The sequence below is a fragment of the Pristis pectinata genome, chromosome 7 (assembly GCF_009764475.1).
Source record: "Pristis pectinata isolate sPriPec2 chromosome 7, sPriPec2.1.pri, whole genome shotgun sequence".
Classification (NCBI taxonomy): domain Eukaryota; kingdom Metazoa; phylum Chordata; class Chondrichthyes; order Rhinopristiformes; family Pristidae; genus Pristis; species Pristis pectinata.
Window position 1 is genome coordinate 50,236,734 of NC_067411.1, and position 16,868 is coordinate 50,253,601.

At 45.9% G+C, this 16,868-nt stretch overlaps 1 protein-coding gene across 5 annotated transcripts in view; it reads right to left on the reverse strand.

The window, feature by feature from the left end:
- The window catches only part of LOC127572812 (ADAMTS-like protein 1), a 480,850-nt gene extending 471,193 nt beyond the window's left edge, over nucleotides 1–9,657 (reverse strand). For 4 of the 5 annotated variants that reach the window (XM_052020447.1, XM_052020449.1, XM_052020446.1 and 1 more), the window contains exons 1-2: nucleotides 9,404–9,469; nucleotides 8,773–8,915 (exon numbers count right to left, since the gene is read on the reverse strand). In XM_052020447.1, the coding sequence (XP_051876407.1) occupies nucleotides 8,773–8,915; nucleotides 9,404–9,422 (162 nt within the window). In that variant the 5' untranslated portion in view covers nucleotides 9,423–9,469. Of the gene's footprint in view, nucleotides 1–8,772; nucleotides 8,916–9,403; nucleotides 9,470–9,605 lie in introns of those variants that run through there. The other variant, XM_052020448.1, reaches the window with a different exon arrangement.
- Between the last annotated feature and the right edge of the window lie 7,211 nt (nucleotides 9,658–16,868).

Here is a 16,868-nt window from a genome sequence, read left to right on the forward strand (position 1 = left end):
AGAGCTTTGCCTGTTCTCAAAGCCAAGAGCCTTCACTCTAAAGAACAGTTTTTAAATCTCTGATTTTCAGGGACATTTTAACAACTCTTAAAGTTGCTGTAAATAATTTAAATTATTAAAAATTAATTACAAATAAAAATGCATTCAAACACTAAGAAATAATCAAAACAAAATAAAAGTGAAAACAACCTCTGTCCTTTTAATCTTCAGGTCAGGAACCCCCATCCAAATGGATGGGAACTCTAGTCCAGCACCAGTTCTGACTGCTGTCATTTTGGAGAGGCTGATTCCCCAATGTTATGCTGGGGAATCCCAGTGAGACAGATGTCTGTGGTTGGGTTGGGCTCCAGGAGCAGTCCAGTGACAGAGCAGAATGACAGATGCACCAATATGTCCCTGATATACATGTAACTCCAAGACTTAATGAAGAGCTGTTGAACACTGGAGTTCCTTCTGGAACTTCCAACTCCACTCAGTATCTACTACTCAGTCTATTCAAAAATGTTCAGACATTTTGCACAATGCAGAAAGAAGATTGGAACTAACATATGAGATGAAATAGAAGTTGTGATAAAATAAAGAAACTTTCAAAAAACTAGAAAACTTGTATTTTCAAATCTATTCAGTTTTGAATTACTAGGTAACATTACTGATGAGTATTCAGATTCAATAAAAACATTCAAAATGCCTTAAGATGAAAGAATACAGGACCACAGGGAAAGAGGAAGTGAGTGGAACCAATTGTAGAGGTCTGCCAAAGAACCAGTACAGGCCCAATGCACTGAATGGCCTCCTTCTGTGACTCTATGATCTGGAAATTCAATCATGTGTTGTATGTTTTATGCTGCATTAAGTAGTTGAATTTAGATGTGAAGGCTTCCAAGAATATATTGAGCATGATACAGCATTGGAATGCATACAGCAAACATAACATGCCTGTATACAGAGGATGCTGGGCATGCAGGAGTGACACGAGCCATTGAGCAATGAACATTTCTCCCATAGCTGATACAGCTTTAGAGCACAGATGCTTGACAAAGCAGCACGGCAGAGACAGCATAGCAGCCCAAAGGAAGGAAGCAGAATACCCATTCCCATGCTCAGCCTGGTGCTCCTCACACTAGTTTCCTCGGGGAAGCCCTGCTATAGGAGTTCCAGCCAGGACAGTTCCAGCCAAAGGCAGGTTAGTTCATGGCTGCAATAGAATTCCCAAAACAGTAGCAGTAGGAGTAGCCGTTAGGATCAGATTATGCTTCTTTGTATGTGTTACGTGTTGCTATGAACAAGGTTTCAGGGACATGCCCAGCAGGACAGGCTATACTAATAGAAAAAGAAAAACTGAGCCAAAATGATGAAGGTAGAAATGGACAGTTCTCATACAGCCATAAAGAAAGAGTGAGTTACCTAAAGTTGGAGAATTTGTTATTGTATCCTCCTGCAATATGCCCAGACAGAAGATGAGGTGATGTTCAAGCTTACATTGGGCCTCAAAGTAACAGTGCTGGAGGTCACAGTAGATAGGTCAGAATGGGATGTTGAACTAAAATGGCAGGTGATCTAAAGCTTAGGGTCACTTCTACGGACTGAACACAGATATTTCGTAAAGTGATGACCCAATCTGTGTCTGGTTTCTCCAATGTAGAGGAGGCCACATCATGAGTACCGAATGCAGTACACAAGATTGAAAAAAGTGCAAGTGAATCGCTGCTTCACTTGGAAAGACTGGATGGTGGGAGCATAAGAGATGAAAAGAAAGTGTCGCACTTCCTGCGGTTGCATGGGAAAGTGCCATAAGGCAGGGTAAGAATGAAGAGTGATCCCCTCAATATGCTGAAAGAGGAGAGGGGGAAAATATGTGTCTAATGGTGGAATCTTATTGGAACTGCTGGAAATTATAAAGGATGATCCATTGAATATGGAGGGGTTAAAGGCATGGACCTCAGGAACTCAGTTCTTGTTCTGTCCAGGAACAGAGATGCAGAAAAAGATAAAGTCAAGGGCTCTGTCCACTATGGTAGAAGGGAAACTGTGGTTAAGGATGGAGGAAGGCATTTAGAGGCACCTGTACAGAATGTCTTATTATTGGAGTAAAGAGACAGGGAAACTGTGAGAAAGGAATGAAGTCCTCACAGGAGCAAGTTAGGAGGAAGTATAATTAAGATAGCTGGTGATTGCTTTGCAGAGCACCAGCATTCAGCATGCAAGAATGACCATGAGCTTCCAGTTGCCTGTCACTTTAATTCACCATCCCATTCAAACTTTGGCCTTTCTGTCTGTGGTCTCCAGCACTGTTGCAACAAGGCCCAATGCAAACTTAAGGAACAAAGCCTCATCTTCCATCTGAGCATGTCACAGCCTTCACAAGTCAATATCAAATTCTCCAACTTTAGGTAACTCACTCTTTCTTTCTTTATATATCAAAACAGACTGTTTGTGACTGTTATCATTTTGGCTGAGTATTTTTCTTTTTCTATTAGTATAATCAGACCTGCTGGGCATGTCCCCACAGCCTTGTCTTAGCAACACAGTACATAGACAAAGAAGCATAATCTAATCCGAACAATTACTCCTAACTGTTACATTCACTCATTTGGTCTTACTTCATCAGATATTCACTTTGTTCTATCCATCTCTCCCCTACCTTCGCTGCTACATAAAACTAACCTGTTTTCTCTTTTCTAGCAGGTTCAGCAGCATCCATGGAGAGAAAGGAATTGTTGGCATTTTGGGTCAAGACCCTGCTTCAGGACTGAGAGTGGACAGGGAAGATAACCAGTATAAAAAGAGGTGAGGGGGAGGGGTGAAACGGGGGTCAGTGTCTCATCCCTCCCTGTGATATGTGGACTGAGGTGGGGTGAAGAATGACGGGCAGATGGAACCATGTGGGGGAGGGGGAAGAGTGGAGTCAGGAGACAGAGGCATGTGGATGATAGGTGGAAGCAGAGAAAAAAAGGCAGATGGGAGCCTGGTGGGGGCAGGGGATGGTGAAGCTGGAACATCTGAAATTCTCCTGTGTCTAGGGTTCTTGACCCCTCTCTCAGCCGTTTCCTTGACTTACAGGTATTAGTGAACTTGTCTTGCTGTAATAAAAGTGGAAAATGCTGGAAACATTCAGAAGGTCAGGTGACACCTGTGGAAAGAGAAAAAGAGCTAATCTTTCAGGCCCAAAGACCCTTTTTCTCATGAAAGGTCTCCAGACCTGGAAAGTTAACTGCTTCTCTTTCCACAGATGCTGTCTGATCTGCTCAATGTTTCCAGTATTTTCTGTTTTTGTTACAACAAGACAAGTTCACGAATACTAGAAAGCCAAGGAAGTGGCTGAGATAGGGATCAGAGACCCAGAACACAGGAGAACTTCAGATGTTCCAGCTCATCACAAAACCTGCAATATCACAATTTAGGCTAGGCCTTGCCTAGAGAAACTTTGAGATTTCTCCTGTGCAGGGTTTCAACCCAAAACGCCGACAATTCCTTTTCTCTCAAAGATGCTGCATGACGCACTGATTTCTTCAGCAAATTGTTTGTTGATTAAGATTTCACTGCTGACTTGTGCTTGTGCATTATCCATCGGCTTCTGTCAATTTCACAGTAACAACCACAAAATCCAAGCCTCTTATGGCAACTTGATAACTTAAGATCAATCAACAAAGGTAGAATCCAAAATTTCAAAAATTCCCAATACCTTATTTGGCCAAACAGATAACCTTGTCCCATCATCTGGGCTGGCCTGGAAGGAAGGAAGGAAATTAACCATATTTTCCACCCCTGCAGTTACAAGCGGTTTGTGAATGTCAGACTGAGGCCAGTTTATGTCTGGCTCTGATTCTATTTACCCTGGCCCCACCCCTAAAAAAATCTGCCTCAGTCCACATGAAGAAACCCTACTGTTATGAAGGTCTGCTGAACAGGAGTTCCCTAACTTTTCTCCCCATCGATAATTTAAGCACTTCTCCTTACCACATTTCTAAGCTTAACAGAATTAAATAGTGAACAAGATGTTTCAAACAGTAATAGGACAGAGTTGCCTTGGTTTCAAGGGGCAAATTACCCCTTTGCAAGGCATAATTTGCCCCTTGTGAGGGGTTAATTTGCCCCTTGAAACCAAGGCAACCCACACATGTGAGAATTTGGACACTTCAGCCACAATATCATCTTCATGGGTGGAAAACAATAAATTAAGACTGAATCTGTAGACAAATGAGTGGATATAAAATCATATGAATGTTATTTTATCATGGGAGGATCAAAAGGTAATAAATATCAGATGCTGAAGTCACTAAACTGAGTAGGAAAAATAGCATGTCTGTTATTTTGTATCAGAAAGCTCTTACAGTGTATTTTTATTTGTCTTTGTGACCTGTTTGCACATTATTGGCAACTACCAACACAATTGACATTCTGCATTTATCATCATAGCTCTTGGCAAAAAGCTATCAAATGTCATTCCATTAAAAACTCACATTCAACAAAACAACATCAACAACCTGCATTTGCATTGCACCTTTAATGTAATAAACCACTCCATCTACAAGTTTGCAGATGATACCACCGTTGTAGGTTGTATCTCAAACAGGGATGAGTCAGAGTACAGGAAGGAGATAGAGAGCTTAGTGGAATGGTGTCATGACAACAACCTTGCCCTCAATGTCAACAAAACAAAAGAGCTGGTCACTGACTTCAAGAAAGGGGGCGGTGTACATACACCTGTCTACATCAATGGTGCTGAGGTCGAGAGGGTTGACAGCTTCAAGTTCCTGGGAGTGAACATCACCAACAGTCTGTCCTGGTCAAATCATGTAGAAGCCACGGACAAGAAAGCTCACCAGCGCCTCTACTTTCTCAGGAGGCTAAAGAAATTTGGTTTGTCCCCTTTGACTCTCACCAACTTTTACAGAATGCACCATAGGAAAGCATCCTATCTGGATGTATCACAGCTTGGTATGGCAACTGATCTGCTCAGGACCGCAAGAAACTGCAGAGAGCTGTGGGCACAGCCCAGCACATTACGGACACCAGCCTCCCCTCCTTGGACTCTGTCTTTACCTCTGGCTGTCTTGGTAAGGCAGCCAGCATAATCAAAGACCCCACCCACCCGGGACATTCTCTCTTCTCTCTTCTTCCATCAGGTAGAAGATACAGGAGCCTGAAGGCATGGACCACCAGACTTAAGGACAGCTTCTACCCCACTGTGATAAAGACTATTGAACGGTTCCCTTATACAGTGAGATGGACTATGATCTCACGATCTACCTTGTTGTGACCTTGCACATTATTGCACTGCACTTTCTCTGTAGCTGTGACACTTTACTCTGTACTGTTATTGTTTTTACCTGTACTACATCAATGCACTCTATACTGACTCAATATAACTGCACTGTGCAATGAATTGACCCTGTACGATCAGTTTGTAAGACAAGCTTTTCACTGTACCTTGGTACAAGTGACAATAACAAACCAATACCAAAACCAATACCAAAGGGTCTTACAGAAACCGATATCAGATGAAATTTGACACCGAGCCACAGAGAGCAGGAGACCAGAAGATGAGTCAAAGAGGGAGATTTAGGAAAGGAATTTCAGTGTTTTCGGGCTTCAGCAGCTGTTGACACTGCTATCAATGGTGGAGCATTTGGAAATGGGACAACCACAATGCAGGCCATGTGGAGCCCGTTGAAAATAATGCTGTACAGAATTCTAATATAAATTCTTAGGGAGATTATGGAGTAAATGTAGAGATGATGTTGCCGTGGCTGGGGGATCGAGAATCAAGGCTCATAGTCTCGAAATTAAGAGCTGGCCAGTCAGGACAAAGATGAGAAGAAATTTCTTCACGCAGAGGATGGTGAATCTTCAGAATTCTCTAACCAAGATGGGTGTGGAGACTCCATCAATGAGTTGTATTCAAGATAGAGATTAATAGATCTTTGGGATATTATGGAAGTCAAGGGATCTGGGCTAATGCAGAAAATGGTGTTGAGGTAAAAGCCAACAATCGTATTGAATGATGGAGCAGGTGTGAGGGGCTGAATGGCCTACTCATGGGCAGGCACAGTAGTGTAGCAGTTAGCATAATGCTATTACAGCACCAGCGGCCCGGGTTCAATTTCCGCCGCTGTCTGAAAGGAGTTTGTACGTTCTCCCCTTGTCTGCGTGTGTTTCCTCCAGGTGCTCCAGCTTCCTCCCACATTTCAAGGATGTACGGGTTAGGAAGTTGTTGGCATGCTATGTTGGCACTGGAAACATAGTGACACTTGTGGGCTGCCTCCAGAATACTCTACGCAAAAGATGCATTTCACTGTGTGTTTTGATGTACATGTGACTAATAATGATACCTTAAAAATCTTATGTTCCATGTAGATTGCATGTAAAACAGTTGTAAGTTCATGATCCAACACAGTAATGAACAGGTAAACTAAACTCTTCATCATATGACACACAATAATGTAAATATTCTGATTGCCCACTAAACTGAATGGTTTGTTCCATCAGTGCACTTTAAAAGAAACTTCAATTATCAAAATAGTCTTGAAACTTCAGGAACAGATGTGACAACTTTGTACTGGTGAATCTCTGTTCAACTCTACAGGAACATTCCTGAAATACACTGTTTTAGGCAGCTGAAAGTAACCACATTGGGGAATCGTGCAGCCATGACTGACTATTAAAGCAAGAACACTGGCTAATCAGCTCATTCTCACCTATTCTGAATAGACTATTAACACACTCAGAGGCTTTTGTTATACGACTATGGACCGTTAATGTGTGATTAATGAGCCAGACTATGGAACAAAAAAGGGTGCAAGGTCATCCTAAACCATGAAATCTGTACGGCAGTAGTGTTTACCAAGAACAAAGTGTCACAATAGAATGGAGACAAACATTTCTACCTGGTTTAAACACTGTCCGTATGTTTAGTTTACCTGTTTATTAATGTGTTGGATCATGACAACAACAGTGAATTTCAAACTCAGCATGTGCTGCACCCATTGTAATGTGACTAATAATGTGTATTACTGTGAGGAGAGCTTTCAAAAAGCCCTCAAGTTGTTAACTGATGCACCTGCAATGGGTCAGTCGAGATATTAAAGACACCTAACAGCACATATGGTTGAGTTATTTAAATATATTCAGCGAGAATAAATTTCAAGTGCTTTTACAAGTCACACATACTTCAACATTTCCAGCAAGGAATGAACATGATGGGTTTGAGTGACCTCCTTCTAAGGTGAAGACTAGTCTGATCTTATGAACATTTACTGAAAACTTAGATTAAAAAAACACATCTTCAAGGATGTAGTTATCCGATTTTCCTTCACCTTAATGAATGGATAACAGAATCATTAATAAAACTGTGCATTTTAGGACCATGTCTTGAAGCCAAACAGAGTGTAATGTAGGAAATGGGCAAAAACTCCCCCACTGGTTCCAGTTCCTAACACTGGTATTATCTTTAATGATCTGTGCAGAGCCTGATCTCCAGAATGCTCTCAGCATTCCAAGAGTTAAATTATGAGAATTATTTTCCTGAACATGCCTTGAAGCATAGAATGCCTTTCTAACTGGTGGCGATGTAGAATAAGTGGGTATCATACCTGAAACTCAGGTCACCAATTGGGAGAGAAATTGGGAAACACATTAATGTACAAAGCGTGGAAAATGTATGGAACTCTGGCCTACAAAAAGCAAAAGACGGTAGCACAATTGCTAATTTCAAATCTGGTGCCAAAAGATGCCCAGCCGAGGCTACAATGAGGCAGGGTGAATGTAGTTACCTTATCAATTCTTCAAAATCTTACCGATTGGTAGAACAGACAGGAGAGGCCGAACAGCCTCCTCCTATTCTGGAGACACAATAGATTGAAGATGCTGGAATCTAGGGCAACACACAAGATACTGGAGGAACTCAACGGTCAGGTAGCATCTGTGGAGGGAAATGAACAGTCAACGTTTCGAAACGGCGCTGTCCATTTCCCTCCACAGATGCTGCCTGACGCGATGAGTTCCTCCTATTCTAATGCTCCTGCCCAGCTAAGTTATCCTATCATCCGTGGAAAAGGTTAAGAGATATTCGATCTTCTTTAAACCGATCCTCGGATTGCTGGGCATGGCACGGTGCAGGTATAATCGCTGCCCCAACCCCTGTATCTGATGATAGATATCACCTCCTCTGCTAGGCATTGCTTCCGTGGTTGCCTCAGTGAAGTGGGAAATGCAAACCCATTGCTAACTGAGAGAGGGATGGGTGAAACACTTCCAGTCCACAGTGGGACATTGCTGGAATGCAGAAGTTAAACTCTGACCGGGTGGTGAGCCCAGACTGGTGGGAATGAGCAGCGATGTAAGGGTGAGACCCTCGGCGCCCAGGACTCCCGATCCTTCATCGGCCCGAGCACCGTTGCCTCCGGCAATGTTGGACCGGAGACACAAGAGACTGCAGACGCTGGATGCTTGGAGCAAAATAACAAACTGCTGGAGGAACTCAGTGTTGAACTGGTGTCGGCAATGCTGGATTGACTGGACATCCGCGAATGAGCAACAACACTAAGTAACATCAGATTACACGGGTTATACAGAAATCTCTCCATTTCACGGAGATATTGTGATCAGTGGACCATTCTACCCTAGAGATCGACGGCGACCTCAATCACTTTGCCTCAAGACCAACAATCAGGAGCAAGTTTCTGAAAGCCAGAACCCCGGGCCGGGTTGGGATCCTGCCGTGCGGTGGGCCCCGGGGGGGGGGGTGTTTGAGGGGTGGCAGCACCCTCTTACCTTGACGGCCGAGCAGATCAGCAGGAGGCTGGCGGCGGCTGCTCGGATCCCGCGGACTGGGGAGCCGCGCATCCTGGCGTCACTCACTGAGCGCGGCGGCTCCCGTTGGCGAGCTGGTCCTGGGGGCGGCCGGCGGGTCCTGGCTGAGACACAGAGACAGTTGAGCCGGCGGCCGGAGCTCCTGGCATATCGCTCACCCACCAAATCCCCTCCCGACCCGCTGAGGTCCCTCTCCCGCCCCGGAAGCCCAGGGGTGCGGTGCTGGGGGGGTCGGGGGGATGAAGGGGCTCCCCTTCTCCTGCCCGGGGGTCCGGCAGCAGACCTCCGCTCCGGGGTGGGGGCAGAGGGATCCCCAGCCCCACCCACTGTCCCGCGGCCACCACACCATCTCCCCCAACCTCTGGGACGCCCGGGGGGCCGAGGCAGAGGAGGATGGAGCGGGCTCGCTCCCGGTTGACACCTCCATTGGCGGTGCGCGGTCCCGTCAGTCCCGCCACAACCGGACTCAGCACCGGCGGGTCAGCCCGGTCTCTGGTGGGACATCCCAAGGTGGGAGCCCCGCGCTGGGTGTTGGAGCTCGCTCGGGGCACACAGGGACGGTGGGTGGATGTTCCCCTCGGGGTGAGCTGACCGGGTCCCCCTCGCACCATCCAGCGCTGCCGGGATTTCCGCACAGTGCCCGCTGACAGAACCCGCACGCACTCCCCCCGCCACCGGCTCCCCGAAAAACTGGCGGAGGTCCGGCTGCCTGCGAAGCGCTGCCCCTGAACTGCGAGCGTGTCGCGGACACCGGGCAGCAAGCGTCCCGTCCCCGACCATCACCCGCCGCTCACCGACAAACGCTGCAAACGCTGGGACTCCCCGTCGCCGGCCGGAGCATCTGAACACTCTCCGGCGTGATTACCTTGGCGCTGAAACCCCCTGCTGCAGCAGCCAGAGAACAACCTCTGGCGTTCCCTAGTCGGCAGGTTGCAATGGACAACCTGCAGCTCAGAGGCCCGGGCGGGCACGGGACGGCGGCCGTCCCCCGACCCTCCCTCTCACCCTCACCTCCACAGCACCAGACATCAGCTCAGCATTTACACAAAGCTGTGCTCCTAACCCGATATCTGATCAGATGTCTCGCGTTCGCACGGCGCAAAGTAATCATCGCTCACAAAGAGTTCAATTTCCAGTTGGCACATTTAGCTCAACTTGGTTAAGAAGCAGAAAATGGGAAACAATCGTCCCAATCGTAAATTTAATTAAAGGGATAGATGACGGGAACCGTCCCAGTGGGACCCTCACATCCAGGCGTTGAATGCAGAGATCCCTCCACGCTGAGATGAAGTCCAAGTACCCCTAAAGCCCACGGGAATCCTCGCAGCCAGAGAGCGAATCCTGGGACCCCCACACCGATAGACTAAATCCAGGCACGTCTCTCTCTCAGGAGTTTTCACCTTCTCTCTGTTACTGCGTGCTTTTCTCCCATGTCCCCAGAACATGCGGAATGGCCGCTGTTAGTTACCCCTCATGTGTAGACGAGTGGTAGAATCTGGGAGATTGGGGGATTTAATGGGAATGTGGGGAGAATAAAATGGGTTAGGGTGCAATTAGTGTAAAAATGGGTGGTCGATGGTCGGCGCGGACACGGTGGTCCGAAGGGCTCGTGTCCGTGCTGAATGTCTCCATGACCTTCACGGCCAAAAGCCAAATCAGCAAGTGCAGGCAGCAAGAGAGCATATCCTCCCAGCCAGAAACTAAATCTATCATCCCATGGCACCTAGAGACCAAATACAGTGATTGATCACACCCAAAGTATCACACAGAGAATCAGGATTACAGAAGTTAATTCGAAGGATGTCTGACGCTCAGATAGCAAATCCTGAGACACCTCACTCCCACATAACAAATCCAGACGCACCTCACACCCAAATCTCACACCCAGATTTTAAATTAAGACATGGCACACCAAGATATCAAATCCACAGACACTTCACACTTAATTATCGAATCTAGACATGCCTCACACCTGTATGAATCGCAAGGTCACCTCATGCTTTAATATCGAACCCAGAGTTGCCCCTGCTCAGAAATCAAATCCAGAGATGCTTCAGACCCAGTTATCAAATTCAACAACACCTCACACTTAAATATAATATCCAGAGACATTTCATGCCCAGGTTTTAAATGCTGAGTGCATCGTGCCCAAATATCAAATCCTGAGACTTCTAATGCCCAGATCTCAAATTCAAAGATACATCATTCCCAAATATCACATCCAAAGATATATCACACCTGTTACGTACCAGCAACAAAAGAAACACACTGAGTCATATACAAGTGTTAAAAACTATTTTATTAATAACTACTTATGGTAATAAGAGAAGTAAAAATGTTAGATATTAAACATTAATCCCCAAAACTAAACTCAAAGTGTGTGTGTGTCAAATTCCCAAACTCCAAGTCCAGGAATAAGTCTCAAAGTTCAGATCAGCAAGTCATAAGGTGAAACGTGAGCAAAGGCTTTTGCAAAACCACTGTTGACTGAAGAGAAAATGTAGAGAGAGAATAGAGAGAAATTGCGAAATCCAAATGTTCCACGATGGAACCCATACGACACCTCAATCACTGATGATCTCCATTGCTTTGTTCCAAAGTATCTGCCACCCCGAAAGCCATGCAAGACGTGGCCGTCCACACAAATACCTGTTTCCCTCTGCAGGTTAATGACAAAGAGGACTCCACTGGATTGCTCCAAAAATCCATACGTGGATTGTAGTGACAGACACAGTTATTGTTCTTCATCCATCAATACAGAGACCAGCAGTCAGTGTCTCTTTCTCCCTCTCTCTCTTTTCTGACTCACTGAACAAACGTCAGCACGTTGTTATCTTCTTGCTGTCGTGATGACACCACACACACACACACACACACACACACACACACACACACACACACACACACACACTACTCTACTGTACTATATTTTAAAGGGACATTCACCAAATAGCAACCTAATCCGTAACACACCCAAATATCAAATTTAGTGACTCCTGAAATAGAGAGGTCCCACACACATATATCAAATCCAGGGAGCCCTCCCACACAGATCTCTCACCACACCAACCCCAGAGGCACAACACACCCAGAGATCAAAAATAGTGACACCACAGAGATATTGTTTCCGTGACCCCAAACACCCAGAGGGCATTTACTGTGGCACCTCACATCTAGAGGACAAATCAAGTGATCTCCTCACACCCAGAGACCAAATGCAGGGCCCCCACACACCCACCAACTAAATCCAGAATCAGAGAACACAGCCAATGACGCCTTGCACCCAGATATCAACTGATTAGAGAACAAATCCAATTACCTCAAACACCCAGAGATCAATTCCAGTGACACCTCACTTCCAGGGATTAAATGCAGTGATCTCTCACACAAGAGATGAAACCCAAGGACACCTCACAGATCCAGAGATTGTTTCCAAGGACCCATAACAGACACCATATCTAATTACACTATGTACAGTATCAGTAACCAAGCAAAGGTAAATTCCAGTGATACCTCAAACCCAGAGATCAGATCCAGTGACAGTGCACATCCAGAGACCAAATCCAGTAACCCTTCATACCCAAACACCAAATCAAAGGACCACACACACATAGACAACAAATAAAGGGTCTCCTTGCATCTACAAACTAAATGCAGGAGCCCTGGCATTTAGAGAATAAATTCAGAGACAGTACACACCCAGAGACCAAATCCAGTGATGCTGTACACTTAGAGACCAAATCGAGTGGCAAACACACTCAGAGGCCAAGTGCAGTGCTGCCAGTTAGAGACCAATCAAGTGACACGCACACTTGGAGACCATTTACAGGGATGCCACACTCGCAGACACCAAATTCAGTAACACCAGGCAACCAGAGGCCAACTCCGGAGACACTGCATACTCTAAAGACCAAATCCAGTGAGATTGCACACCTAGATATAACGTTGTGGGACACTGACAGCAAGATATCAAATTCAGGCATGCCTCATAACCTGACTAAATCACTTTGAAAGGGGAGGGTGAGCAGCCAGAGGCAATGATCTATACTGGTACTAATGACATAGGCAGGAAGAGGGATGAGGCCCTACAAAGGGAATTTAGGGAGTTAGGCGGAAAGTTGCAAAGCGGGACCTCTAGGGTTGTAATCTCAGAATTACTCCCTATGCCATGTGCTAGTGAGGCAAGAATAGGAAAATAGTACAGGTGAATGCATGACTAAAGAACTGGTGCAGGAGGGAAGGCTTCACATACCTGTATCATTGCACTCTCTTCCATGGCAGGTGGGACCTGTACATGAAGGAAGGATTACACCTAAACAAAAATATGTCTGCAGAGAGGTTTGCTAGTCTACTTGGGAGTGTTTATAGCAGTGTCATATAGCAGAGGGGTGGGAACCAGAGCAGGAGGTCAACAGGTAGAGAGATTGAGGAGATGGTAGAAGTTAGGTTGAGTAAGTCTAAAAGGAAGAACAGGCAGAGCCAGGTTAATGAATACAGTGGGACTGACGGTCTGAAGTCTATGTATTGTAATGCAAGGAATATAACAGGTAAAGCAGATGAATTTAGAACCTGGATTAGTACGTGGAACCACGATGTTGTAGCCATTACAGAAACTTGGTTGAGAGAGGGGCAGGACTCTCAGCTCAACATTCCAGGGTTTAGATGTTTCAGACGTGATAGAGAGGGATGTAAAAGAGGTGTGGGAATTGCAATACTGATCAGGAAAAGTGTCATGGCTGCACTTCCAGAGGTCATTTTGGAGAGCTTGTCCTGTGAGGCTAAATGGGTAAAACTTCGGAATAAGGAGGGTGCAATCACCTTGATGGGATCATACTATAGACCTCCCAACAGGCAGTGGGAGATATAGGAACAGGCAGATCATGGAAAGATGTAAAACCAACAGGATTGTTGTAGTCACAGAGACAAAAGGAAGATGGTAGATGCTGGAAATCTGGAGCAGCATACAAAAAATAAGTGCTGGAGTAACTCAGCAGGTAAGATAAGATTTCTTCATTAGTCACATGTACATCAAAACACACAGTGAAATGCATCTTTTTTGCATAGAGTGCTCTGGGGGCAGCCCACAAGTGTCGCCACACTTCCGGCGCCAACATAGCATTCCCACAACTTCCTAACCCGTACATCTTTGGAATGTGGGAGGAAACCGGAGCACGCGGAGGAAACCCACGCAGACGCATGGGGAGAACGTACAAACTCCTTACAGACAGCGGCTGGAATTGAACCCGGGTCGCTGGCACTGTAATAGCGTTACACTAACTGCTACACTACCGTGCCTGCCTGCCGTGCTGAGGTCAGGCAGCATCTATGGAGGGAAATGAACAGTTGACGTTTTGGGCCGAGACTCTTCATCAGGACTGGAAAGAAAGAGGGGAGAAGGGGGAGGAGCATGAACTGGGGGTGATAAGTGAACCCAGGTGAGAGGGGGAAGATAGGTGGGGGAGTGGGAATGATGTAAGAAGCTGGAAGGTGGGTGGAAGAGGCAAAGGGCTGAAGAAGAATGAATCTGATAGAAGAGGACAGTAGACCATAGAATAAAGGGAAGGAGGTAGGGAAGCAGAGGGAGGAAAGTGTGGGTGATAGGCAAGTCATGAGGGTGGGAGATGGTAAAGAGAAGGGGTAATAGGGCCAGAGGGATGGGAAAACAAAGGATGGGGGGGGGGGTGGTGGGGGCAGAGGGGAATGGTTACCAGAAGTTAGAGAAATCGATATTGATGCCTTCAGGTTGGAGACTACCAAGACAGAATATGAGGTGTTGTTCCTCTAACTTGCGTCTAGCCTCAACTTGGCAGTAGAGGAAGCCGTGGACAGGCATGTCAGTGTGGGAAAGGGAAGTGGAATTAAAATGGCTGGCCACTGGGAGATCCTGGCTGTTACAGCAGACGGATTGAAGGTGCTCAACGAAGCAGTCCCCCAATCTGTGTCAGGTCTCACCGATGTAGAAGAGGCCACACTGGGAGCACTGGATACAATAAGTGACACCGATGAATTCACATGTGAAGCGATGCCTCACCTGGAAGGACTGCTTAGGGCCCTGAATGGTGGTAAGGGAGGAGGTATAGGGGCAGGTGTAACATTTAGCATGCTTGCAGGGATAAGTGCCTGGAGGGGGATTGGTGGGGAGGGACGAGTGGATAAGGGAGTTGCAGAGAGAGTGATCCCTGCGGAACATGGAGAGTGGAGGGGAAGGGAAGATGTGCCTGGTGGTGGGATCCCATTGGAGATGGTGGAAGTTGCAGTATGTTGGTAGCAGGGGCTCATGGGGCGGTGGGTGAGGACAAGGGGAACCCTATCCCTGTTATGTCGGGAGTGGATTGGGTGAGGGCAGATGTGCAAGAAATGGAGGAGATGCGGGTGAGGATAGTTGTACTGAACGTTTTCAACTTCTCCAATATTGACTGGGATTCCCTTAGTACCAGAGGCTTTCATGGGGCAGAATTTGATAGGTGATAGTCCAACTAAGGCAATGGCCTTACTGGACCTTGTACTGGGAAATGAGCCTGGCCAAGTGACTGAAGATTCAGTGTGGGGACATTTTGGGAACCGTGATCATAATTCCATAAGTTTTAGGATAGTTATGGATAATGATAAGACTGATCCTTGGGTGAAAGTCCTAAACTGGGGGAAGACTAATTACAACAGTAGTAGGCAGGAACTGGGGAGAGTAAATTGGCACATCTGTATTGGGGGGGAGGGGGGGTGTAAATCCACATCTGATGTGGGAGTCCTTTAAAGGCCAGTTGATTAGAGTTCTGGACCAGCATGTTCCTGTGAGGATGAAAGATAAGTAAGGCATGGTTTGGGCACCTTGGATGACAAGAGATTAACAAGCCAAAAAGAAAAACCCCCTCGCACTCAGGAAGCTGAAATCAGACAAGGTCTTGAGGAATATAAAGGAGGCAGGAAACAGCTTAAACAAGGAATTAAGAGGGCTCAGAAGGGGCCATGAAATGTCCTTGGCAAGTAGGATTAAGAAGAATCCCAGGAAATGTTATACATATACTAAAGTCAAGAGGGTTCCTAGGGAAAGTGTAGGTCCATTCAAGGACAAAGGAGAGAATTTATGCCTGGAGCCGGAGAAAGTGGGTGAGGTCCTAAATGAGTATTTTGCATTGGTATTCACTAAGGAGAAGGACATAGTGAGATCAGCAAGTGGGATATTGATATTCTAGGGCATGTTGATATTAAGAAGGAGGATGTGTTGGGACTCTTAAAAAACATTAAGATGGATAAGACCCCAGGGCCTAATTCGATCTATCCAAGGATATTGAGGGAATCAAGGGAGGAGATTGCTGTAGACTACACAGAGATCTTTGTATGCTCTTGAGCCATGATGAGGTGACAGAAGACTGGAGTATAGCCAATGTTGTTCCTCTGTTTAAGAAGGGCAACAGAGACAGAATAGGAATTATAGGCTAGCAAGAATTACACTAGTTAGAGGGAAGAAGATTCTCAGGGACAGGATTTACTTGCATTTGGAAAGGCATGGGCTTATTTGGGATAGTCAGCATGGCTTTGTGTGTGGGATGTCCTGTCTCATAAATTTCATTGAGATTCTTTGAGGAAGTGACAAAGATGATTGACAAGGGTAGGGCAGTAACGTTGGCTACTTGGATTTTAATAAAGCATTTGACAAGGTCCCTCATGGTAGGCTGGTGCAGAAGGTTAAGTCACATAGAATCCACAGTGAGTTGGTAAGTTGAATACAAAGTTGGCTTGGTTATAGAAGACAAGAGGGGATTGGTGGGGGAGTGTTTCTCTGACTAGAGGTCTGTGACCAGTGGTGTTCTGCAAGAATCAGTGCTGAACCTCTATTGTTTGTCATATGATCTGGATGAAAGTGTAGGTGTCTGATTAGTAACTTTGCAAGCACATGAAAGTTGGTTGAGCTGTGGATAGAAAGAAAGGTTGTCAAATGTTACTGCAGAATATAGATCAGTTGGAAATTTGGACGGAGAAATGGCAGATGAAGTTTAATCCAGAAAAGTGTGAGGTGGTGCATTTTGGGAGGTCAAGTGCAAGAGAAAAGCATGCAGCAA